This window comes from Pteropus medius, unplaced genomic scaffold, assembly GCF_902729225.1.
Source record: "Pteropus medius unplaced genomic scaffold, Ma_sr-lr_union100, whole genome shotgun sequence".
Lineage (NCBI taxonomy): Eukaryota > Metazoa > Chordata > Mammalia > Chiroptera > Pteropodidae > Pteropus > Pteropus medius.
In genome coordinates, this window is record NW_024349797.1 from 23535689 (window position 1) to 23558891 (window position 23203).

The 23203-nt window shown below is 64.2% G+C and overlaps 2 protein-coding genes across 5 annotated transcripts in view; one reads left to right on the forward strand and one right to left on the reverse strand.

Annotated features, from left to right (window-relative positions):
* Positions 1–1998, reverse strand: part of CKB (creatine kinase B) — a 3335-nt gene extending 1337 nt beyond the window's left edge. Inside the window, exons 1-5 of one of the 2 annotated variants that reach the window (XM_039884313.1) lie at positions 1897–1998; positions 1389–1606; positions 1044–1198; positions 845–977; positions 346–517 (exon numbers count right to left, since the gene is read on the reverse strand). In XM_039884313.1, the coding sequence (XP_039740247.1) occupies positions 346–517; positions 845–977; positions 1044–1198; positions 1389–1581 (653 nt within the window). In that variant the 5' untranslated portion in view covers positions 1582–1606; positions 1897–1998. Of the gene's footprint in view, positions 1–345; positions 518–844; positions 1199–1388; positions 1607–1896 lie in introns of both variants that reach the window. The other variant, XM_039884312.1, reaches the window with a different exon arrangement.
* Positions 1999–6767: 4769 nt separating this feature from the next.
* Positions 6768–14305, forward strand: TRMT61A (tRNA methyltransferase 61A). Of its 3 annotated transcripts, none has more exons than XM_039884324.1 (4): positions 6768–6924; positions 7596–7955; positions 10428–10806; positions 12985–14305. In XM_039884324.1, the coding sequence occupies exons 2-4, from the start codon at positions 7625–7627 to the stop codon at positions 13358–13360; spliced, it is 1086 nt and encodes a 361-aa protein (XP_039740258.1). In that variant the 5' UTR covers positions 6768–6924; positions 7596–7624; the 3' UTR covers positions 13361–14305. The 3 variants fall into 3 exon arrangements, with proteins under 3 accessions (XP_039740258.1, XP_039740260.1, XP_039740261.1); XM_039884326.1 differs by having other exon boundaries at positions 6769–6924; positions 10428–10694; XM_039884327.1 differs by lacking the exon at positions 6768–6924 and adding an exon at positions 6931–7223.
* The last annotated feature ends 8898 nt before the right edge of the window (positions 14306–23203 follow it).

A 23203-nucleotide genomic window follows, 5' to 3' on the forward strand; every position in this document is an offset into this window, starting at 1 on the left:
CCCTCCCCCATCCCCACTGGGAAGCATCTGCGTCACGCAGCACCTGGCAGTCCCGGAGCGGGGAAGCGGGTGAGAAAAACAAGGAGCTCGAGCTCCCAAGAGGAGGGTGAAGGAGAGACGTCAACACGACCTGTCCCCCACCCCTAAGATCCCGAGGCTGAAGCCTTCCTCGGCTCGGTCTCTACAAACCTGCCTGCGCGGTCAAGGTCACCTGCGACGAAGCCTAGGCGGCTCCAGACCTGTCCCAGGAGCGCCGCCCCTCCCTCTTGCTCCTAGGCGTCGGTGGGGGCAGGGCGCAGGGGAAGCGGGGAGCCGCGCGGGAGGGGGAGGGGAGAAGGCACGCACCAGATACCACGGGCGTCCGGCCAGTCGCGAGCCATGCCGGAGGCCAGCAGCAGGGGCGACACGGGTTTGTCGAAGAGAAAGTGGTCGTCAATGAGCTGCTGCTGCTCCGCGTCGGTCATGCTCTTGAGTGCGTAGTACCTGCCGGCCAGGTCGCCATCCAAGCTCGACAGCGCTGCGGAGGGGCGCGCTCAGGGGACAGGCCGCCGGCCCCGGCCCCGGCCCCGGCCCCATCCCGCTCCGGCTTCACGGGCCCGCGACCTCCCCACGCGCGCCCAGCCCCGTGGGAGAGCAGTCCACGCGGCCCGGGCGGCGGCGCGAGGCGGCGACCCCGTCGGGCGGCCCTCGCGGGGCGCCGGCCCCCCATCTCGGGGAAACCGGACCGCACGCGCCGATAAGAACGCGGCGGCCGCGGCGGAGGCTCGGGTGACTGGTAAACAAGCCGGGGCGGGGCCGGGAACAGGGACGCGGACGCGGAGGCGGCTTGGCCGCCGACCCCTACCTTCCACCGCCAGCTTCTCGATGGCGCGGCGCTCCCCGCGGCTGCAGTGCGGGGGGAGGCAGAAGCCGCGGATGCTGCGGCCGGTGCGCACGCGCGAGCTCAGCACGTAGTTGGGGTCCAGGTCGTCGCCGCCCTGAGGGCCGAGCGGGGGTGAGCCCCGGGACACCCCAGCCCTCCCGCCACCCGGGCAGCCCCGCACCTGCAGGTTGTCGGGGTTGAGGTCAGTCTTGTGCTCGTCGCCCGGCTTGTAGCCGCCGTGCCGGTCCTCGATGATGGGGTCAAAGAGCTCCTTGAACACGTCGTACGACTCCTCGTCGCCCGCCACGCAGCCCACGGTCATGATATAGGGGTGGCCTGGGGGGGGACGCGGAACGGGGACAGTGACGTCACTGCCAGGCCTGAGCAGGCAGCCGAGGACCCTGCGGCTGCGCTAGGAGAGGGGGCGCGGGGAACCCCGGCCGAAGAGCGTTCTGGAGGGCGCTGGCCCCGGGGCTATCCCGCGGGTTAGGCGCCGGCATCCTGGCCCCAGGACGGGCGCGCGTACCCGGGTTGTCCACTCCGGTCTGGATGACGTCGTCCAGCGTGAAGCCGCTCGGCGTGCTCTTGGCGCGCAGCTCGGCGTACAGCTCGGGGGTCAGCACCTTGGCCATGTGGTTGTTGTGGCTGCTGAGGTCGGGGAACTCGTCCTCGGCCGGGAAGCGCAGCTTGAGCGTGTTGTGGCTGTTGGAGAAGGGCATGGCGGCGGCGGCTGCGGGCGGCGGGCTGCGGGGAGACGCGGGGCATCAGTGAGGACCCGGCGCATGCGGCCTCCCGGGACCTGCCAACCACCCAGGACCCCGCGGCCCTGACCCCCGGTCACCCCGGGACGCCGCCAAGGTCAGCGGGGTCCGCGGTTGGCGCCCGCACAGCCTAGAACCCGGGGCCAAACGGCGCGCGCGCTCCGGGCGGCAGGCCCCGGAGCGCAGGTCGCCGCGGTCCCCACGACCCCTCCGTGCGCAGCGCCCCCGCCCCGGCGCCCAGCGCAGCCGTCCCCGGCCCTCGGGCCCACTCACCCGGCGGCCGGGCGTAAGAGGAGGGTTCGGTGCTTCGGCAGACCCGGGAGCGCGGCGCAGGCGAACAGCGGCCGCGCCGCGCTCCCGCGGCTCTTAAGGGGCGCAGCGCGGGCCGCCCATTGGCCGCTATTTATAGCCCATTCATTCCATTGGTCCGCGCCGCGGGGTGGTGCCGCCGCTTTGTCCGCCGCCCACAGGCCCAGACCACCCCCTCTGCCAGCCTCCCACCCTGAGTGTCCCCTCGCAGGGACCCCGCGCAGCCCCCATACCCCACCCGGCTCTGGCCCAGAACACCGAAGCCAGAATCTCAGACCCTTGGACATCCTGGCGTTTCCCCCGACACTGCCTCCGGGCGGGAAACTGAGGCAGGAGAGCCACAGGGTACTTGGGGACGTTCGGGCTCATCTGCATCCTGGCTGCTGCCAGGGGCCGGTCGCGAGCGTCCCGGGCTTCTGAAGCAGGTCTCGCCTCCGCCCCGTCCACCGGGACCCAGCTGGTCGGAGCCGCCGACCTTCCTCAAGGTGCCCGCGGGCATCTCCGGGGCCGTCTTGGTGCAGAGCGGAGGCGCACTGAAGGCGCAGTCTGGCGGCGGCCCAGCCTGGCGGCACCCGCGCGGTACCTTGACCTTGGACAAGTTCCCGGGCTCCGGGGGATTCAAGCCAGAGACCCCCGGCCCTTCCCCTCCTGATCGATTCGGGAACACTGCGGCCCCAAGAGACCGCTGGGGAGAGCTCTGTCAGTCTCCAGACCCCAGCCCTGGGCACCTCTCAGCAGGGGACGTGTTTAGTCTCTCCACTTCGCACCCAGAGGCGGCCGCCAGAGACTCTGGCAAAGAGGGGAAGAAGCACTAACAAACCATAAATATAGGTGAGATTTAAAAAAAGGAAAAAGAAAACTCACTCAAAATCAGAGTCATGCACATTAAAACGACTCTCCTTTCCACTACCCCCGACACACGCAGATTGGCAAAAACGTCAGATCGACACACCAGCCAGAGCTGGCTATGGGGTGGAATGTGGGGAGACAGGCGTTCACACGCTGCCTGCAACTGTGAATTGCTACATCCTTTTTGGAAAGTAATTTGGCAATATCTATTAAAATTAAAAATGTTCATACTGCATGACCCAACAATCCTACTTCTAGGAATCCAGCCTATAGAAAGGACAGACTCAGCTCTCTGCAGACAGACCAGGAGTTGCGTAGTGGAAAGAACAAACCAACCAATCTGGGTATAACTCGAAGCCCTCCACTTGGGGACTGGCCATGGGGTAGGGAGGCATGTACCCAGTATAGAATATTAGGCAGCCATTAAAAAGAGTGAATTGGCGCTTCTGAGGTTAATGCCCACAGTATGTTGCTTCATGAATAAAGCACGAAAGGAGGAACCCCTTATCTATGTGCATAACTAACAAAATCCCGCAGGTCTTCGCCGAGAGCTCTGGGCTGCAAGGGGAACGAGCTGCAGCTGGGGGAAGACTGGCCGGTCGCAAGCAGCCAAGAGAGCAAAATGCCAGCGGGAGATGGGAGGAGATGGGTGGAGATGGGTGCGGCTGGGGGGCGGGGCAGAGCGAGGAATTCCGGTGTGTTTGGGGAGTGGGCATTGAAGCCAGATCCGAAGGAGGAGCACATCGGTCCCCTCTGTCTGCGCGCTCATCGACTGTCCCTGGCTGTCCCGTCGGACAGCAGAAGGGACCCCTGCTTCTTCCCCAGCTCACCTTAGAGTGCTTTGACCTGTTCCCAGTCAGCATTTTGGGTGTTTTGTTTGTTTTAGATCCAAACCATTGTAAAAAGGCAAATGGCCTGGGCTGGCCAGACAGCAGGTGTCCCTTAAGCCTGGAATTCCTGCGCTCTGTCCCCTGCAGCCCCTCCCCCCAATTTTCTAACTCCGTGCAGCTGCCCTCCCGCTTCCCCCATCCCAAAGGCCTAATGGGCTCAAGTTTCTGTTTCTAGAAACCGGAGCTGCTGGCCCTGGAGGCTGACTGGGCTTTCGGACCCCGCGCGGGTGGAGGGCGAAGTCCTCTGTACTTCCTCTTTGTCTTCAGCCTCTGCAGCTTCACAGGAGGCTCCCCTCCCCCACCCCCACCCTCAGGTTGCCGAAGACTTAACCGCTTTGTGGGGCGGGGGAGAGAAGAATCCCCATTTCCACTCTCTCCCCTAGTAAGGTCCAACTGGGGAGGTGGTCCAGAGGCTTGGGGCTGCCTTGCCCAGGGTCAGGCAGGCCCTCAGGGGTAAGCCTGCTGGGGCTCCTGCAGCCCTCTGCCTTCTGAGATGGGCATTTTGTCCCCATTTTGCAGATAAGCAAAAGGAAGATCAGAAGGTGGGTGATGGAGGGGCCAGGTCAGAGGTCAAAGATCCTGGAGTGCCTAGCATTGTGCTAACCTGACAGGGACCCACCTTGGGGATCCCAGGCAGGCCGGGCCTGGGCTGGACTCAGACTGACATGGCAAGGTGATCAGCAGCTGTGACAGGGGAAGGACAGGGAGACTGAGGGCTTTAGAACCAAGTGTCAAGGTGAGGACTTCCCCATCCCCACCAGGCGGAGGCTGCTTGGGAGCTTGGGTGGTCACAGCAGGGCGGTGGGTGGGAGGTCTGGAGGGCACCAGCCTTCATCTCAGCCAGAACACTGCCCCTGGCTGACCTGGCTCTCATCTGTGGACCCTTCACTTTCCCCAGGGCCCACAGAAGCCAGTTTGGTGGCGTCCAGGTGAGAAGCCAGGTGACATCACCTGGCCAGTTTATGGTCCAAATTTCTCAGAAATCACGCCTGCTTACATATTAACTACCAGGGCCCCAGGGGGTGGGGAGGCTCCAAGGAATTCCTGCCTTTCATCCACAGATCATGTCCCTCTCCCGCTCAGCAGGGCAGACAGAGGTGGGCCAGGTGCAGGGGCAGGGCTAGGCTTCAGGTGGGGGACTAGAGACTGGTCATTCTCTGAAGCATTGTTTCCTCCTGGTGCCCTGTCCCTGAGCTCTGCGGGCCCCAGAAGGGAAGGTGGCTGGGGGCAGGAGAAAAGCAGGGCTGCCTTGGGATCACAGAGCACAGTGGGTTACTCGGCTGGGCTGGTCAGACAGGAGGGGCCCTCGGGTCACCTGATCCCTGCCTGAGATGCGTGCAGAGCAGCCACCCCCCCGTGGGCATCCGCCGCTTCTCCCTTGCCTCCAGGGGCTCCTGCCTGCCTGTTCCCACCTGTCTGCAAAACCTGCCATTGCCCCTCTGCAGCCAGGTTTACCGGCTTTAAATCCCAGTCCCACTTTGGCCACGTGCCCTTAGGCAAGTTACTTAACTTCCCTGGGTCTCAGTTTCCCCATCTGTAAAGTGGTCCCTCCCTCATAAGATTGCGGGGAGGGTTCAGTGCAGTGACACTTAGCTGGGCTTACTTAGCATCCGTTCTTGTTGGGCGGGTCCTGATTTACAAACTCCACCCAGGGCAAGGTGCCCACCCAGCCTGGGGAATCGGCAGGGGCCGGCGCTTGAGGGCTCAGGCTGAGGACTGAGCAGGCTCAGATGGAGCGGATGGACAGCTCTGGGAAGGCTTCCTGCAGGAGGGGGGCACTGGAGGAGCTGGTCAGCCAGTCAGGGACAAAGAGGAAAGTAGGAAGTCGAAACCACAGGAAACCACTGCCGAGTCACCAAGTCTTAATTTAGACCTAGGCGTCCAGCCTCAGCTCCATGCCACAGCTGAGTGGCTGGGGAAGGAAGGGCCCCCAGAAGTGGAAAATTGAGATCTCCCAGAGGAGCAATTAAGGGGTGATTTGGGTGGTGCAGCACCAAAGAGGTGAAGCAAAGTCACCTGAAACAGAAGTTGGTGAGCCACAGATGGGGCTGGGTTGTCTCAATGTTGAGAGCTGGAGGCAGGGAGTCCATGATGCAGCCCCACGGGCAGCTGGCCCCACAGAGATGTGAACCCGCAGAGAGCAGGAGTCCCAGACAGCTCCTCACCTTCTTGTCTGTGGAGCTCCCAACCCAGGCCCGGCCCGGGCAGGGGCATGGAGGGGCTGAGGCCAGACACCTGGGTTTCCACCATGAACTATGAGGGGCCCATGGCAAGGGCCACAGCCCCTGGCCAGCCCTGACTTCACATGAGGAAAAGTTCAGAGCGCCCCACAGGGGCTCAGCAAAGGGGCAGGGGCTGGCTCTGTGGGGGCCTGGCCACTCCCATTTTACCAGGCTGGAGCAACCTGGCCCTAAGAAGTGTCACCTAGGGTTATTACTAACTGGCCCTGGGTTAGCTTGGTGGGCTGGAGACATCTCCATCACTCTCCAGTCCCAAGGCAAACAGGACGAGCCCTGGTTGCAGGGAGCTGAATGCTGGAGCCAAGCAGTCTGTGTCCCCTGTCCTCTGTCCCCCCTCCTCCACACATACTTCCCAGAGGAAATGGCTCAGAGTCAGCCCTGCTGAGACATAATGGGCTGCTGCTTCCCTTTTCTGCCCCTCCCCCAGTCCCCTGCTCAGGCCACGGGGCCCTGTCCTCTCTGAGCCAAGAGTGGGCCCATTTCATGCAGCTCTCATTGCATCCTGTAATGACCCCCTCCCTCCTGTAAGCAGCTTCTGCCCTCCGGAGAATGGTCCCCGCGGGGGAGGCAGGCCAGGGAGCGGCAGCGCCTGGGCAGAAGGCCACTTCCGCAGACCCTACGCCCTGGCTGACCCCAGCCAAAGCCTTCTGGGACGACCTTCTGACCGGCGATTCCATTTTCTGGAATGCACCCTGGGGCCCAGTCAGGGCTGTTCCCAGGGCGATGTGCAATGACAAAGTGTCCACCGGCACAGTGTCCTCACGGGGCTGGGCGGTGGCCGTCGGGGCCCTGTCCTGGGCGCTGCTCGGGCGCGTGTAGGCACCGGGACGCGCACCCGGGGGCGCGCGCGCGCGCGCGCGGGAGGGGCAGCCCGCGGACCCCGCCATCCCGCGCGGGACTGCGGGGCGCCGTGACGTCATCGCCGGGCGCCGGCCGGAGCCGGAAGTACCGTGGCCGCTGTCGCGCAGCCACGTGCGGAGCCTCCCACTCCAGGAGCCGACCGGGTGTCGCTGGTGAGACTCCGCGGGGCCACGTGGCACTGGGCGGGCGGGAGTCGCCCCGGCGGGCCCTGCGCGTCCCTCCAGCCTCGGGCGGGCCACTCCCGGCCCGGGCCGTTGCCAGCCCGGCCTGACCCGCCCCCGCTTTGCACTGATCCGGCCAGTGCTTCGTTTAAAGGCCCACTGCGCGTCCCCAGACTCTGCTTTTGGGGTCCTTGCCTCTCCTGCATCCCCCCCGCCACCCGTCTTCCCAGAAGCCCGCCTTGGGAAAGAATGAGGAGAGGGGGTGCCGCGGAATGGAACCTGGAATGGAGGTGACCATTCGTTGCTCCCCCGCTGGTGGCCGCTCTCCTCTGAGGCCAGAATGGGAACCAGGCTCTGGAGAAGGGGTACGAGAGGGTCAGGTCCTGGCTCTGTGGGGATCCTTCCACCCATCGCCTGGCCTAAGTCCATCTGCGATTTGGGCTCATGGCTCCTGTCTCATGACCAGACCAAGAAGGGCCCGTCTCACGACTGGGACCGAATGTCAGGCCAAGGTGTAGCCCTGTTGGGCTGCCCGGGTGGACGGTGCCAGGGCCGGAGCCATTCACCCCATCCCCACGCCCAGGCTCAGGATTTGGGTGTCACCATGCACGTCCTGCCTCCTGGCGCCCTTACGTACTGAGCCCCCACGCACCTCTTTCCAGGTCCCTGGCACACGCGAGACAGCACCGTCATGAGCTTCGTGGCTTACGAGGAGCTGATTAAAGAGGGTGACACAGCCATCCTGTCACTGGGCCATGGCGCCATGGTGGCAGTACGCGTGCAGCGTGGGGCGCAGACCCAAACCCGGCATGGCGTCCTGCGGCACTCCGTAGACCTCATCGGCCGCCCCTTCGGCTCCAAGGTGACGTGCGGCCGAGGCGGCTGGGTTTACGTGCTGCACCCCACCCCCGAGCTCTGGACGCTGAACCTGCCACACCGCACCCAGATCCTCTACTCCACTGACATTGCCCTGCTCACCATGATGCTGGAGCTTCGGCCTGGCTCTGTGGTCTGTGAATCCGGTGAGTTCTTCGGGCTGCTTCGGTTCTCTGAGGACTTGCCGTGAAGGGGGAGGTCAGGCCCAACACGCAGACAGCCTCCAGCATGCCCTTCCCAAAGACCGGCGTGGCTCCTGGACCTCTGTTTTGACAGAGTCTTTCTGGGGAGTCTATCAGGAGTGAAGCCAGAAGCAAGGAAGCTGGTTAGGAGGCTGGTGCTGTCATCTGAGTGAGCACTGTTAGGGTGACCAAGGATAGGCCCGGAGGAGGTGGCGGCTATTGAGGGTCCCGCCTGCCTTTGGGCCAGAGAGCTGCCTGGTGCTGACCAAGGTGCTGACGGTCAGTCCCTACCCTGGACTGACAGAGGGCAGGGGGTGCCTGGCCTAGCAGTCCCTGACTGCTGTGAATGGGAGCTCCAGGCCTAGGACAGAGGGGTGCCCCTTCCTGGAGGGTGGCTAGGGCAGCTCCAAGGTGCTCATGGTAGGTGGGGAGCCTGCCCCATGCGCATCTCCGGCCAGCATCATTGTCGCTGAGCCCAGGACCTGGGGTTCAGGTAGAAGTGCCTAAAGACCAGCTGGTCCTGGGCCTCACACACACAGACACACCCAGAAGCACTGGGACCATCTGGGGTGGAGATCGAAGCACGCGGCCCAGGCCCACGTGAGCCTGGATCCTGGCACGTACTTCATGGGCTGGACAGTTGGGATCGGGGTCCTGAAGAGGTCCCCACACCAATGCCGCCGGCTCTCTGAGGGCTTCAGGCCATCCTCTCCCTCTGTGAGCCTTGTTTCTCCACGTGGACAACTGGATGGTCCCTGTTGCCCAGCCAGTCACTTCGAAATGGGAAGAGTCGGGTTCAGGCCCTAGGCCCTGGGTCAGAGAGTGGAAGGGGCTGCGCAGAGGCCGAGTGCTCAGCACAAGGACCCCTGGGCACCGGTGGCAGGTGGACAGCAGAACTCAGCCGGCTCCATCCTTGCCGCTCCCTGTGCTTCCTTGGCTCAGGCCTCACTCCACTCAAGTGAAAAGAGCTTGCTCAGTGGGCACACTTCTGCACCCCTCTGATGTGCCAGCTGCCCTTCTAGGAACTGTGGGCGAGACAGACCAGGTTTCTGCTTCTCAGAGGGGCACGGGTAGCAAGCCCAGTGTGACCATTTCAGTGTGCTGACTGAGGCTCGTGAGACAGGGCCGAAAGTTCAGGGTGACTCAGAGGAGGTCCCTCTAGGGCGATCAGAGAAGACCTCTCTGCAGGCGACACTGAGTCAGAAATGAGGAGGAGGTATCCAAGAGCCGATGGAGAGTGTCACCCTGGGGGAGACTGCGCGGAGGCCCTGCGTGAGGGACGTCACGGAGGCTGGGAGCGGGATCAGGACGTGAGGGTGGAGGAAACGGGGCACAGCCCGGAGCGCGGCTGGGAGCCTGACTCCACCCGTCATGGGAAGGGGAGCTCAGCCCGTGTGCAGAGCCCAGTCTGACTGCGGTGTCGAGACAAGATTGAAGGTGGCCAGTCTGGTGGCTTCTACAGAGCCAGGAGGGAGGGGCCCAGGTGGGTGTGGCAGGCAGGTGAGGACCAAGCATGGCTCCTGGAGAGGTGTGGAAGGTGGCGGCAGAGTTCCTGGTGGGTCAGATGTCAGTGGGAGCAGGAGTCAAGGGCGGCTCCTGGCTCCTGGCTCCTGGCTCCTGGCTCCTGGCGGCCTCTGCCGAGGGGTATGGCTGCCAAGCTTGGGGCAGGCTTGGCAGGAGTGGGCGGGGCTGGATCGGGTCCAGCTTTGTGCTTGTTAGTGCCAGTGCTGTTTGGGTGTTGAGGAGAAGCAGTGAATGTGGGTGAATGTGCAGTGGATGCTGGGTAGGAGTCGAGTGGAGGGACGTGGCTCTGGGAAGCTGTCAGCAGTAAATGGCAGCCATGGGTCGAGGGGAGGTGGGGGATGGATGAGGGACGCAGGCCCTGGCCTGGCACTGCAGGATGGGAAGTCAGGTGGAGGGGCGGCCCCCAAAGAAGCTGAGAAGTGGCCCGTGTGGCTGGAGGGAAACTGGGAGTCGATGACGTGCGGGGAGAGAAGCTCCATGGCAAGATGGTGTCGTGGTATCGCGAGGCGGGGGCAGAGGGGTACCCCTGGGAACAGGAGAGACGGAGCAACCTGCGTGTGCCGGGAGCTCAGGGGGCCGGGAGCCCTGCAGAGCCTCGGGCCAGTCCAGCCCGTCACAGAACTCGGTCGCCAGGTCTGTGCAGTGGACGGGGTGGCCACTCTCCCACCTGGACCCACCGTAGACGTCCATGATCAGTCCCAAGCTTGTCTGCACCCCAGCCGGAGGCCAGAGGTCAGCCCCTGACCCAGTGGTTCCCTGGGCAGCCGGGACCGACAGACGCTAACAAACGATGCCCGCTGGTAACCTGGGCCGGCTGACCTCGTGGGCCCCCTTTGGGTCTCCCTGGGCGAGGATGGGGTGGTTTCCTGTGTGGCCCCAGCAGTCCGGCCTGACGCCCGTCCCGTCCCGCAGGCACTGGCAGCGGCTCTGTGTCCCATGCCATCATCCGCACCATCGCGCCCACGGGCCACCTACACACGGTGGAGTTTCACCAGCAGCGGGCGGAGAAGGCGCGGGACGAGTTCCAGGAGCACCGTGTGGGCCGCTGGGTGACCGTGCACAACCAGGACGTGTGCCGGAGCGGCTTCGGCGTGAGCCACGTGGCAGATGCTGTCTTCCTGGACATCCCGTCCCCTTGGGAGGCCGTGGGCCACGCCTGGGACGCCCTGAAGGTCGAAGGTGCATCGGGGTCCTGGGAGGAGGGGCCCAGCTCTGGGTGGTCTGAAGCCCAGAGAAGCCAGAAATCGCCAGGCCACACAGTAGCCAGGACCCCTAGTGGCCCAAGGCAGGGGTGAGTCAGGCTGGCCCGGGAGCCAGGGACGCCACCTGGTGAGGTGAAGCTCTGCAGAGTCAGGCTGGCGCCTGGACGCCTGCCCAGAGATGTCTGAGTCCCCTGGGGAATGTGGCAGCCCCGCCTGAGTGCGGGGTGGGCTTGCACTACTGGGCGTGTCAGGTCAGAGGTCAGCGCGTGACCCCAGTGGTTTCCCCACGGAGTCTCCCCTCCCCCAAGCTACGAGCCAAGGAGAGCTGGTCCCTTTTAGGGAAGATGCTGGTGTGGAGGCAGGAAATGGGCTACCAGCCAGGGAGGCGCTGGCGAGGCCCTGGATTTTTCCCTTTTCTGGAGAAGGAGCAGCTCGGGCAGCCGGGCCCCTTCCCCCTCCAAGCTGAGCCTGTATGGAGCGGGCAGGCAGGCCGGGCACCCTGGGGGCAGGGCTGCCCCTCTGAAAGACAGTTGCCAGGTGGTCCCCACAGCAAGATAGCGGCCAGCGGGTCCCCTGCTGGCTGGCTCAGGCTCGGCCCTGGACATCTGGGTCCCTAGTCTCTGCCAGGGTGGCCTGGGGCTGGGGAAAGAGGCAGCCCTTGCTCCCCCACATCTCCGCGCCTTCCACTTTGCCCTGGGCACTGGCGGGGCCCCTGCCCTCACTCCAGGGGTGTCGGCGAATCTCGGCCTCTGTCACAGGGAGCCCAGAGCCAGCTGCCCCGCCTCGGCCGAGCCCAGGCAGTCCCACTCCCTGGCCTCCCTCTGGCTGCTGCGGCTTCTTGCTGGTAGCTGGCCCAGGGGAGCCACGCCATCTGTTGTCCCTGTCCCATGTGCCCCTCTAAGCCCCTCCTCTGGGCTCTTTCCTTGGACCAGTGTGTTCTGGGCCAGAGGCTCTCGACTCGCTCATGCATCTGCACTTGCTGGCTGCTCGCCCGCCTGCTGCGAACCCAGGTCGGCAACCCCGGGCCTCAGGCTGGCCGGCAGGCTCAGGTCCTCCCCTAGTGGGGCCTCAGTGTCCCTGGCAGCGTGCACAGGGGTCGGTTACCCTCTTGGCAGTGACATTGTGCCCTCTCCGGGCTGGCATCAAGCTGTTTGTGCCTCCTCCAAGCCCAGACCGCCCCACAGCCCTGACAGGGACCCGCATCCCTTGGCATGGTTGAGGTGACCAGGCCTCGTGGGCAATTGAGGACTCGCCCAGGCCGCATCCCTTCCTCAGCCCTGGCTTCCTGCCCTTCCTGCCAGGATCGGGACCTTGGCTGGCACTAGCCAGGCTGAGGGGCGCGGCGGGCGGCCCCCAGTGGGAGGTGGCAGAAAGGGCCTGTCAGCTTCCACCCCCGCCTTGTCATCCTTGGCCTTCTGGCTCGCTCAGAGTAGGCGCCTCCACTTCCCAGGAGGTGGTGACAGCCTTTAATTTCCTGTGCCGGCAGTGCCCCCACCCTCCTGCGGCCCCCTTCCCCCCCAGCTCTGTGCTGCACTGTCTGGTTAGGGCTGTGTGGTTAGCGCTGTCTGGTTAGAGCTGTGTGGTTAGGGCTGTTCAGTTAGATCTGTCTGGTTAGAGCCATCTGGTTGGCAGCTGTCATGGATTTGGAGACCTATCTGATTAGATCCAATGTAGTTGGGCTGTGATTTGCAGCTATGAGGGTTATGGTTGTCTGCTTGAGGGTTGTCAGTTAGACCCTGTCTGGTTGAACTTGTCTGGTTAGAGCCTCTGGATTTGGGGTTGTCTGGTTGGAGCCTATCTGATTATATCTGCGTGGATTTAGGGGCTGTGTAGTTTACAGCTATAGGGTTATGGCTGTCTGGTTAGAGCTGTCTGGTTAGAGCCATCGGGTTAGAGCCCTCTGGTTGGGGGCTGTCTGGTTAAAACTATCTGATTAGATCTGTGTAGTTAGGGCTGTGTGGTTAGAGCTATTCTATGCCCTCTCTATGCAATGGCAGCTGTGATGCCAAGGCTCCACTTAATCCCCAGCCCGGCCTTCACCCTGGTCCCTGACCCTGGCTCTTTGTGGCCAGAGCACATGGCCAGCCTCAGACCTCTTCGCTCACAGTGTGATTTCTTTACCAGCACCTGCTCCTGGAAGGACCAGGGGTAGCATTGCCTCTGACCTGCAGTCCCAGCCGTAGACACCTGGCCAGAGGAGGCTGCCAGGCAGGCTCCGGGGTCCTGCAGTCCCCCTGCCCTCTGACACCCTGTCCTGCTCCCTGCAGGTGGGCGCTTCTGCTCCTTCTCGCCGTGCATCGAGCAGGTGCAGCGCACATGCCAGGCGCTGGCGGCCAGAGGCTTCTCGGAGCTGAGCACCTTGGAGGCGCTGCCGCGAGTGTACAACGTGCGGACAGTCAGCCTGCCCACGCCGGACCTGGGAGCCAGCCCCGGCCCCGATGCCAGCCCCTTCCGCAGCGGCACACCCATGAAGGAGGCTGTGGGCCACACTGGCTACCTGACCTTCGCCACCAAGACCCCGGGCTAGTGGGCTGCCCTCCAGGAGCTTCAGGGAGCTGGGGCCCCATGAGCCCAAGGAGGAAGGCGCAGCCCACTGCAGGCCACCTTATATGGGCGGTGGATGCCTGCCGGGCCTGTGTTTAGACAGATGGTGGGGTGGGGCAAGGGGGCCTCCTGGGTGGCCAGCGTGGGGACGGCCAGCCTCAGTCTCAGATCCCCTGAGGAAGGAGACCTCCGTCCCCATTCCTGCTGTGCTCAGTGTCCCCGTCCTGCTGCTCATTGCCACACGAAGCCCCCACAGCTATAGTCTCTTTTGGGTGCTGAGGCCCAGGGGCGCAGGTGGTAGGGCTCAGGTCTCACCCCTTCCCGCGCAGCCCCAAGCAGGGAGGGAGGTGGGGAGCAAAGACTCGAGGAGGAGGGCCAGGGGCTCAGTGCTGCAGCAGACTCCCAGACCCCTGAGGCCCAGCTGCCACACGCAGCCGATGGCCCGGCTCATCGAGAGCCCGGCCCTGCCTGGCCCCTCTGCCCACCCTCCCCGGTGCCGACGGGGCCAGGCTGACCCAGCAGCTTGAGGAGAGGTGACCCTGCTGTGTGGACTCTGGCCTGCTCCTGCCCCACTGGGCGCTGCACGTCCCCTCCTGCTGGAGCGGCACCCCCACGCCCACTCCCTCCGGAAGTGCCTTCTACGGTGTCGATAGTGAGAACACAGTGTCACTCAGGAGCCCGAGGAGGGCAGTGACATTCTTCAGATGACCTGGCCAATCCCTGTTGGGGCTATTTGAGCCCTAACTGTTCAACCCCAGAGCTTCTCAGGTGCCTCGGCCCCTCGCAGGAGCCTTGGGGTCGTGGGGTTGCTGGGGCGTGCTCCAGGACCGAGGGCAGGACACCAGGGCTCGGGCACACGTGCCCTAGCCTGGCCTCCAGCCCTGCGGGATGTGGCCGGCACCCCTGCCTGTCACTGCACAAGGGCCCCTGGTGTCTGCCTTCGGCCTCAGCTTGCCCCCGTCGCAACGAGAGCCCCTCGGGTCCTGAGCCGGCACGGGCTGCCCCGACTGTGCCTGGGGGAGGAATAAACACTTGCCCCATGTGCTCGCTTGTCTCTCTGCTGCCCCGACAGGCCAGGGCGCCTTCCGCACCCCAGGGCCCGCTGGGCCTCCCCGCATGCGGCCCTCCCGGCCCGGTTCCACTTCCCAGTCCCATGGCAGGTGCCACGGGGCTCAGGACTGCAGGACAGCGGCCTGGACGAGGCAGACAAAGGGACGAGTGTGCGGCCACCCCCACCCAGCAGCAGAAAGGGCCACTTGTCCCTGGGAAGGGTCAGGGAGGGGGAAGGAGAGAGAGCGCATGGGCACGCGTGTGTGTGCGTGTGCGTGTGCGTGCGCGTGTGTTCCCCAGGGCTGTGGGCCCTTCCCCCACAGCCCTGCCGGCCTTGTAGTCACGTCATGGGCACTTTGGTGCTTCTCATGCTCCCCGAAGGGCCCAGAACTCAAGAAAGACCCCCGAGAACTGCCATCACCACCTGAGGCCACCCCCTAGGCTTTGTGGGTCCTTGGAGGGGTGCCACGTGAGGTGGGCGCTCAGGGCCAGTCTCCTGGTGGCAGTGTTGCAGGGCTGGGTGGCCTCTCCTCTCCCGTGTTCTGCACAGCCTCCTGGCAAGACCTGTGTCCCCTCAATGCCCCTCAAAGTACCAGGAACCAGTAGTCCTTGTGCCGGGGTCTTGTCCGCTTCCAGGACCTGTTTCAACCCCTGCCCAAACGCCTGGCCTAGGGGAGGGGGGAGGGACATGGGCCTTGCCCTGGCCTTCGGGAAGGGCCCGCCGGCATCTGATGCTGGCTGACTGCGGCCCCAGGTGAGTCACTGGGGCCTGTGCTTGGGTCTGTGTGAGCTGGAGGGCAGTGGGAGAGCCCAGACACCCCAGAATGAGTGACCGGGATGGGGAGCCTCCAAGTTAGGGGTCAGGGACTTGGATGGCTGTCTCTGCAGACAGCTGGCACAGAGCCGCTCTGGAGTTTGGGCCACCCTTCAGGCCCTGCGCATGATCCCCGCAGCTCCACTGGGCCTCCAGGCATTGACCCCACCCCAGGAAACCTGTCCAGGCCCAGCTCGGCCCCAGCCCAGAGCCCACCCGACCATGGGCCAGCACTGAGCTCCTGGGCACCCTTCAAGGTTCTTCGCACTTCCCACCACCCAGCCCCAGGCAGGAGCATCCTGCCCAGCAGCCTCTGCTCCCACACAGCCCACGCCGCATCACGTGAGCACCCCTCAGAGCTGCCCCCAGTCTGGGAGCCACTGTGGGCAGAGGAACAGGAGCTCCATGGTACCCTAGTCCTGCAGACAGGGAGCTTGCTGCCCAGAGAGGCAGGGCCGAGGCCTAGGCAAGTGAAGGACGTTTCCTCAGGTCAGCGATGGTCCCCTCGAGTCAGCAGCACGGGGCTGGTCACAGGGCAAGGACGTGTCTGGGGACTCCCTCTCAGACGTTCGCCTCTGGCCCTCAGTTTTTCCCCGGAAATCCCTGCGCCCTGCCCCACACCGCCTCACCCCTGCTGAGTAGCTGAGACGTGACACATCATCTCCCTCTGCTGCCCCCACTCCCGCATCTGAGCCCCAGCGGGCCCAGAGACCAGCAGCCCGGGCAGATCTTGGTCCACCGGCTCCAAGGTCCCCAGGCCAGGATCCCCGCCTAGAGCGGGAATAGGGTCTGCCTGCGAGGAAGTGGGCTCCGGCTGCCTCCCCCAGGAAGCCCCCGCCCCCGTACCCTCCTCAGCCCCGGGGCGAGTTGGTCCTGGCCTCAGTTTGAACTCTCGCCTGTTCTCCCAGCAAACCCTGTGCTCCGCCTCCAGCCTGCGGGTGGGCGGGTGGGTGGGCTGTGTGGGACCCAGGCCCCGGGAGATGATGGCACTCCCGTTCCGCCCCAGCCCACTGCGGTGGAGGAACGGGGACCCAGAAATGTGACTCAGGGGATCCAGGCCTCCCGCCTCCGCCTGCCCACCGAGACCTCCCATGGCGCACATCCTCCCTCCCCACCCCGGTCACGGAAGGCTCGGCAGAGGGGATGGCCCTGCTGGGTCTGGAGGGGCCACTGGGAGCTGGAGGAAGCTGAGCAGGGGGTCCTGCCGGGCGGGAGCGCACAGGCCATGAGCAGGTGACCCTTGGGCTGCTCGCCCTGTTTGCAAGGTCACTGTAAGCATAGGCTGGTTGCCTGGGCCCAGTGCCCCACTCTGCCCAGGGGCCATTAGGATCACATGCCAGTCTGGGGGTGTCCCTGCCTCCTGGCAGGGCTTGAGTTGAGAGGGTCCCCAGGGTGCCCCCAGGTGAAGGCTGATTATACCCACCCTCAGGACACCCCCCATCCCCGCACGTGGGCCGAGCACCGCTGCGTGCTGCGCGCTGAGTGCCGAGAACCCAGATGTTGGGAGCGGGCCGGCCGCCCTCGAGGGGGTCCCGGAACCCAGATGTTGGGAGCGGGCCGGCCGCCCTCGAGGGGGTCCCGGGAGCGGAGCACAGACCGTGCGGGGAGCGTGCCTGGTGGCAGCGAGGGAGTGGGGTGGACGCCGGAAGGCCGCACCAGGAGGCGGCCCCTGCAGGCACAGGAGGACAAGGAGTCTGGACTCGATCCTGTGAGCGGCCGGCCTGCAGCGGGGCTGGCCGGTCGCCGCTCTGCCCTGGGGGACGTGCGCACTGGGCTCAGGCTCTGGGGCTGCCTGGGTCACGTCCTCTAGCACCGCAGTGACAAGTCACTTCCCTCCCTCCTGCAGAGAGGAGGAAGAACACAGTGCCCGTGGGAGGGGGAGGGGGCCTGCTGGAGGTTAAGTATCACAGCAAGGTTCGCACAGGATCATCATCATCCGCTGACCGCCGCCCCCTCAGGAAGCCCCCCCACCCCCATTTCAGACTCCAAGGCCAGAATTTGGGGGCCACTTCTGGATCCATCTGAGAATGTCCTTTGCACTTTGAGGCACTTGAACAGTTTTTTGTTTCAGGGGCCCCCGAGTTGTTTATGAGGAAAAGAAGAGAGAAGATTCGACATTGAAACTTTACTGATAAATGCAGGTCATCTGGTCACAGCTTATAGTTAGTTGTATAATAAACATCGAAAACTGAGAACCTTTGGCTGAGCAGGTAGCACTTCAGTTGACCTCCGTGACTTCTGAGGCAGGTTTATTAGATAGCTGTCACCACAGGCATGCCGCATAACAAATACTGCCCCCCCCAAAAAACCTCAGGCTTAAAGCGGCAGTCGGTCCCTCTCGAATCTGCCTCAACTGTCCCCGGTCATGGGGGCACTTTTCAAGCCCTTGGTCACGTGGCCTAATCTCAAGTCACAGGGAGATACCCTGTGTTTTAGGGGAGAAGCTTCGTGGCCGCAGGCACAGAGGTAGGTGCCCAGCGAGGCCCTCTCTGCCCGGGCCCAGCCACCTCCCCGGCCGTCTCTGTGCCCAGCGAAGGGCATTTCAAAGTCAGGCTGCTTGCGAGGCGAGGCACTGGCAGGAGGGATTACTCAGCTCCCACCGGGCTGAGAATAGCTCAGAACTGGGTCATGCTAACCGCCAGCTCTGGTCACAGCCTCCAGCCTTTGACGATAATCAGCTTTCTCCCCGACATCTGTCCCTTTAAAGAAGGGGCAGGCCGGGTGCAGGCCCATTTTTACAAGATGAGGACGGAGCGGAGTCTGTCAATGGCTGGCCCTTCATCCTTCCTCCCCCTTCCTTCGCTGTCCCCACTCCACCCTCCTCCTTCCCCTCTGAGCACCTTCCTGCCCAGCCTGCAGCAGCCCCCACTCCCAGGACCCCGTCAGCCCCCACACACGGGCCAAGTGGCCTGAGGCAGCTCCAGGCACGCTTGGTACCAGGTCAGGCCTCCTCCTGCTCACCCCCTGCGACCACGCCCTTGACCTCACAGAGCCCCGTCTCACTCCTTCCTGGGCTCGGANCTCAGGCTTAAAGCGGCAGTCGGTCCCTCTCGAATCTGCCTCAACTGTCCCCGGTCATGGGGGCACTTTTCAAGCCCTTGGTCACGTGGCCTAATCTCAAGTCACAGGGAGATACCCTGTGTTTTAGGGGAGAAGCTTCGTGGCCGCAGGCACAGAGGTAGGTGCCCAGCGAGGCCCTCTCTGCCCGGGCCCAGCCACCTCCCCGGCCGTCTCTGTGCCCAGCGAAGGGCATTTCAAAGTCAGGCTGCTTGCGAGGCGAGGCACTGGCAGGAGGGATTACTCAGCTCCCACCGGGCTGAGAATAGCTCAGAACTGGGTCATGCTAACCGCCAGCTCTGGTCACAGCCTCCAGCCTTTGACGATAATCAGCTTTCTCCCCGACATCTGTCCCTTTAAAGAAGGGGCAGGCCGGGTGCAGGCCCATTTTTACAAGATGAGGACGGAGCGGAGTCTGTCAATGGCTGGCCCTTCATCCTTCCTCCCCCTTCCTTCGCTGTCCCCACTCCACCCTCCTCCTTCCCTCCCCTCACAGGCGCCTTCCTGCAGCCTGCAGCCGCCCCGTCAGCCCCCACACACGGGCCAAGTGGCCTGAGGCAGCTCCAGGCACGCTTGGTACCAGGTCAGGCCTCCTCCTGCTCACCCCCTGCGACCACGCCCTTGACCTCACAGAGCCCCGTCTCACTCCTTCCTGGGCTCGGATAAGCCAGACCGGGAGAGAACCACCTGGGCTCACATTCTCCTCTCTCAGGCCTGAGGGCTGCTCCTCCCGTACCCTCCCCACTTGGACCCCCCACGGGAAAAGCAGGCCCTCTGTCTCCCCAAGAAGCCCCCCAAACTCCTCCAAAGCCTCCGTGTGCCAGCTCTCAGCACTCGGCACTGGCGGACCCTCAGTCTCTGCCCTCCAACCCTGCCTGGACCCCTCCTTCCAGCCCGCCTGGCACAGCCAAGTGGACGCCTCAGGACAGACAGACAGAAGTTACTGTGAGCTGAGACGCGACGCGGGGCCCAGGCCCCTCGCTGTCTGAGCGTGAACACGGCTTCGGGGAACAAGAGACGCTTGGGCGGCCTTTTCTCTGACCGGACCCAACCCTCAGCCCTCCCACTTCCTGTCCCCACTGCAGTCACAATGCACCCTCCCCAGTATGAACTCTGCCAAGCTGCCATCCCCCATAGAGCAGAGGCGTCCTCCCGCGGCCTGGCCTTCTGTCCTCCCTGGTGGCCACTGTTGTGGCTGACCGCCGAAGCGCCCAGATGGGACCGTGGCCAAGGGGCCAAGCTCCCGGGGATGCTGCGCTGGAGGGGCCTCGACCTCCTCCCCCGGGACTGCCGGGCACCTGCCCCGCCCCCGCCCCGCCCCCACCCCACACGTGCCCGGGCGACGGAGCTGCTGACCTGCAAGCTTTTCTCCCAGGGACACCCAGCTGTGCCCAGACACGACCCGTGAGCTGCAGCACCCACACCCCGGAGGGCTTGTTATGAGACAGAATCTTAGTCTCCCCAGAACCCCTGGTCAGAAGGTGACCCACAGATGGCTTATCCGGGCAACCTGAGCGTTAACGCTCGAGAAGCGCCGGTTTGGCTGATCTTGGTCCCTCTTTGCCCCTAGAAAGCTCAGAGCCAGATTTGCTGCGTGTCCGGTGAGAGCGTACAGTGTTTTGACCCATTTCCCGCCCGCTCCTTTCCTGGCGTCTTCCCCTCCTCCCCCAGGGTGGCCAGAGAGGACTGAGCTGGGCGAGCTGGGTGATGGCATAGGTCTTCAGAGCTCACGTTATGTTGTCCCCTGGGTACGCTGCCACCAAGCGGTGCAGTAGGGCGCCCAACCCATCCTTGCATTAATGTAGTAGGTACCTCTTACCCAGGGGTGTGTGTGAGTGTGTGTGTGTATGTGTGTGTGCATGTGTGTGTGTGTGTGCAGAGAGAGAGGGAGGTAACGCATATAATCTCTGCTATGTGCGTGCCAGGCACTGTTTGGGCCCTTAATCGTTACAAACCCATAGGGCAGTTGTCATATTTCAGGGGACAGAATCATTCCTACGCCTCAGTCACCGTCTGCTCATGACACGCGTGGAGCTGAGGTTCTCCAGGTGTGGGCCCTGGGCCTGAGCCTCAGTATCGCTGGCACTCGGTGGAAGCGCAGGTCCCGGCCCCACCCAGACCTGCGGAATCTGGGGCCCTGGGGCAGCCCGGCGTCCCGGCCAGGGACGGAGCCAGTCACATCTTCTTTCCTCCCATTTACTTCCTGAAACCAACCTCACTTTTATTAACTTGAGCAGCTGGGGCGCGACCCCGCGGGAGCGTCCAGCACTGTCCTCCTCCTTGTTGCTGAGGCTTCCTGCCAGGTCGGTCGGAACGTCGGTCGGAATGTTTGCGTCCAGTCCCCGGGTCCCTCTCTAGGGCTTACTCTGTCTCCTGGGGGCGCGACAGCGGGGGCCACTGCACGCTGACCTCTCAGGTGCTGATTGGAACAAACCAAATGCTTTACTTCATATCATGAGATATAAAGGAGCTTTGAAGTCTGAGTGGATATTCTGCGGGTTTGCTAATGATGACAGGGGTGGCCAGGCTCTGCCTCAGGGTGGCCGGGGGTGGCCGGGGGTGGCCGGGGGAGGCCGGGGGTCGGGGATGAGACGTCAGCGCTCCTTAGCCTGGGAGCGAAGGGCTCTTTATGTGAGTCTCTGCACTTCCTTGGCATTTTCCAGAATAAATTTGTTTTTTTTTTTTTGTAAGGAAAAATGCCTCAGGCTGCTTCAACCACTTACTTGTTCTAGGCTCCTGGCCCAGAAGGAGTCAGCCAGAAAGCCCTACCCTTGTGGGTGCTCCAGGGCGGGCCACTGGTCCCAGCCCCCCATCCCAGCCACTGCACTCCCTCAGGTCAGAGGCCTGGGCATCTCTCTGGTCCTCTGGCACTGGGGGGCAGCAGGTTCTGTGGGTGCCCAGGTGGCCAGGTGGCCAGCAGGCCACGTGCGGTGGGGCTGCGGGGGGAAGACCGCTGGCCGGGCCTGGGGCGGAGGCCAGTGAGCCGTCCGGTCCATTCTCAGCTCCTCCTAGGGTGGGTCCAGTGGCCACAGAGCCAGGAGCATGCTGGCCGTGGTTTGGGGGGGTCCACCAGCCCCAGGGGGCAGGGGAGGGGCGGGGCGCTGGGGGCCGTAGGGACCCTCACCTCCAGCTCCAGACGGCCACCCATCTTCTCCTTCCAGACCCTCCCCGCACCCAGACGCTGACCTCGTCCAGTACCCCCAGAAAATAGCTTACAAGTCCAACTTATTGCAGCATAATTTACATATGATGGATGGCACCCATTTAACTGCCTGGCATCAGGCATCCTGGACCAACATCTATGCACTGGGCGGCCCCCTCTGCCCCTCCCGGTTCTCCCCCTGCCCCCCCCGCCCCCGGCTCAGGCCCTGGGCGGTGGCCGCTCGGCTGCTTTCTGCCACTATCATCCCATTTGTCAAGAAAGTGGATTTAAACAGGTGTGAACCAGGGACCGAGCCAGGTCTGAAGGCAGACTGCTTGGTCACAGGGGGCACCCAGTGACTGGCAGCCTCCGTGGCCCAGGCTGGGGCCACTGCGCACCCTTGGTGAAAGGGGCTAGCCCACGAGGGCAGCCCTGCTCAGGAATGCCTGCGGCTGGGGGGGCAGCGGGTGACACAGGCTTGTTGCTAAGTTACAGGCACAATGGACATTCCAGGCACCAGGCAACGGGAAGGAGTCCTTTCTCAGTGGGAGGACGTGGGAGGACAGGGCCCTGGCCACCCCGTCTCCCATCTCTGCTGCCCTCCACCCCCAGGATGCAAATGCGCACTGGTGGCCCAGCCCGTCAGGACACAGTGCCGCCTCCTCCCCACACCTGCCCCACGCCCGCCCTGGCGTCCTCTGAGATCCAGACCCTCTACCCGAGCATCCCGCCAGAGGGTGGCCCCAGAGGGCTCCTGCAGCTCTGGCCACCCTGCCCTCTCTGCCGGCTACTTCCTCCTGCCTTGGCCTCCTCCGAGCCAGCTTCCCGGCTGATCCCCCAAGTCCAAGAGCATGGCTCTCAAGGGGCCTGGGCAAAGCGGGGAGGCTTGGCAGAACCCCGGCCGGTCCTCTGGTGCCTGTCCTTGGGCCCCAGCCCTTGGGCTCAGCCCCACCACCTGGAACCCAGCCTGGCCTGGCTGGCTCTGCCTGCAGCCCCGCACCCCACCGGCCCTGTGCAGCCTGGCCTGTTTTTCTGGGACAAGATGAGGGGTTTGCTCTGCTTCCCCCCAGGCCCCACTTCCTTCCTCTGTGGAGGGGCTGCTAAGGACCTCTGGGCCTAGCACCATCAGCTGGCAACTGGGGAGAGGCTCAGCTTGTGGCCCTCCCGCCCCACAGACAGTGGGTCACCGAGCTCCTAGTTCAGGTCACAAGGCCTTTGCCTTCCTAGTGCTCCATCCAGCGCCTTCAGCCCTGGCCAGCGTCCTGCACAGGCAGCCCGAAGCCCCCAGCAGTGCACGGCCCTGAGATGCCCACCCTGCACCCCGCCAGGCCTAACTCCCGGTCTCACTGTGGTGCTCAGGGACCTGGCCACAGCGCGGATCCCTTGTGGGCCAGGAACCCACCTGGGGCTGCAGAGGGGCCGCCTGGTGGCTCCGACCCCCACCCGGCCGGCTCCCAGGACCTGCCCTGCCGTCTGAACCCAGTGACCGCCTTCACCCTGCAGGGCAGAGCAGACAGGCGGGAGAGGTGCTAGGTGGCCTCGGGCAAAGGACCTGCCCTCTCTGAGCCTCAGCCCCTCACCCCACCACACCCATGGCCCCCCCACATGCATGTGCACTCATGTACACAGGCGAACGCACAGACACACATCCTAGGCGCCATGCGACCCAGGGAGACCATCGTCCCAGAGCCCCTCCCCACGACCAAGCCCACACCAGCTGGGCCTGAGCTGCCCCCCCTCGGCTCCCCTCCTTCCAATAGCCCCCCCACCCCTGACGCTTGCCTGCCTGCCCTGGCAGACAGCTGGACTCAGACCCCGCCACATGGGGCTGACTCCCACAGAGGCCCCAACCCAGCATGGCCTCTGGGGAGGGGTCTGC

Excerpts from the sequence above, each read along its gene's own strand:
- TRMT61A (XM_039884324.1), top strand. The coding sequence starts at position 7,625 with ATGAGCTTCGTGGCTTACGAGGAGCTGATTAAAGAGGGTGACACAGCC. Across the intron at positions 7,956-10,427 it reads CTCTGTGGTCTGTGAATCCG|GCACTGGCAGCGGCTCTGTG; the intron begins GTGAGTTCTTCG and ends CCCGTCCCGCAG. Across the intron at positions 10,807-12,984 it reads CCTAGTGGCCCAAGGCAGGG|GTGGGCGCTTCTGCTCCTTC; the intron begins GTGAGTCAGGCT and ends TGCTCCCTGCAG.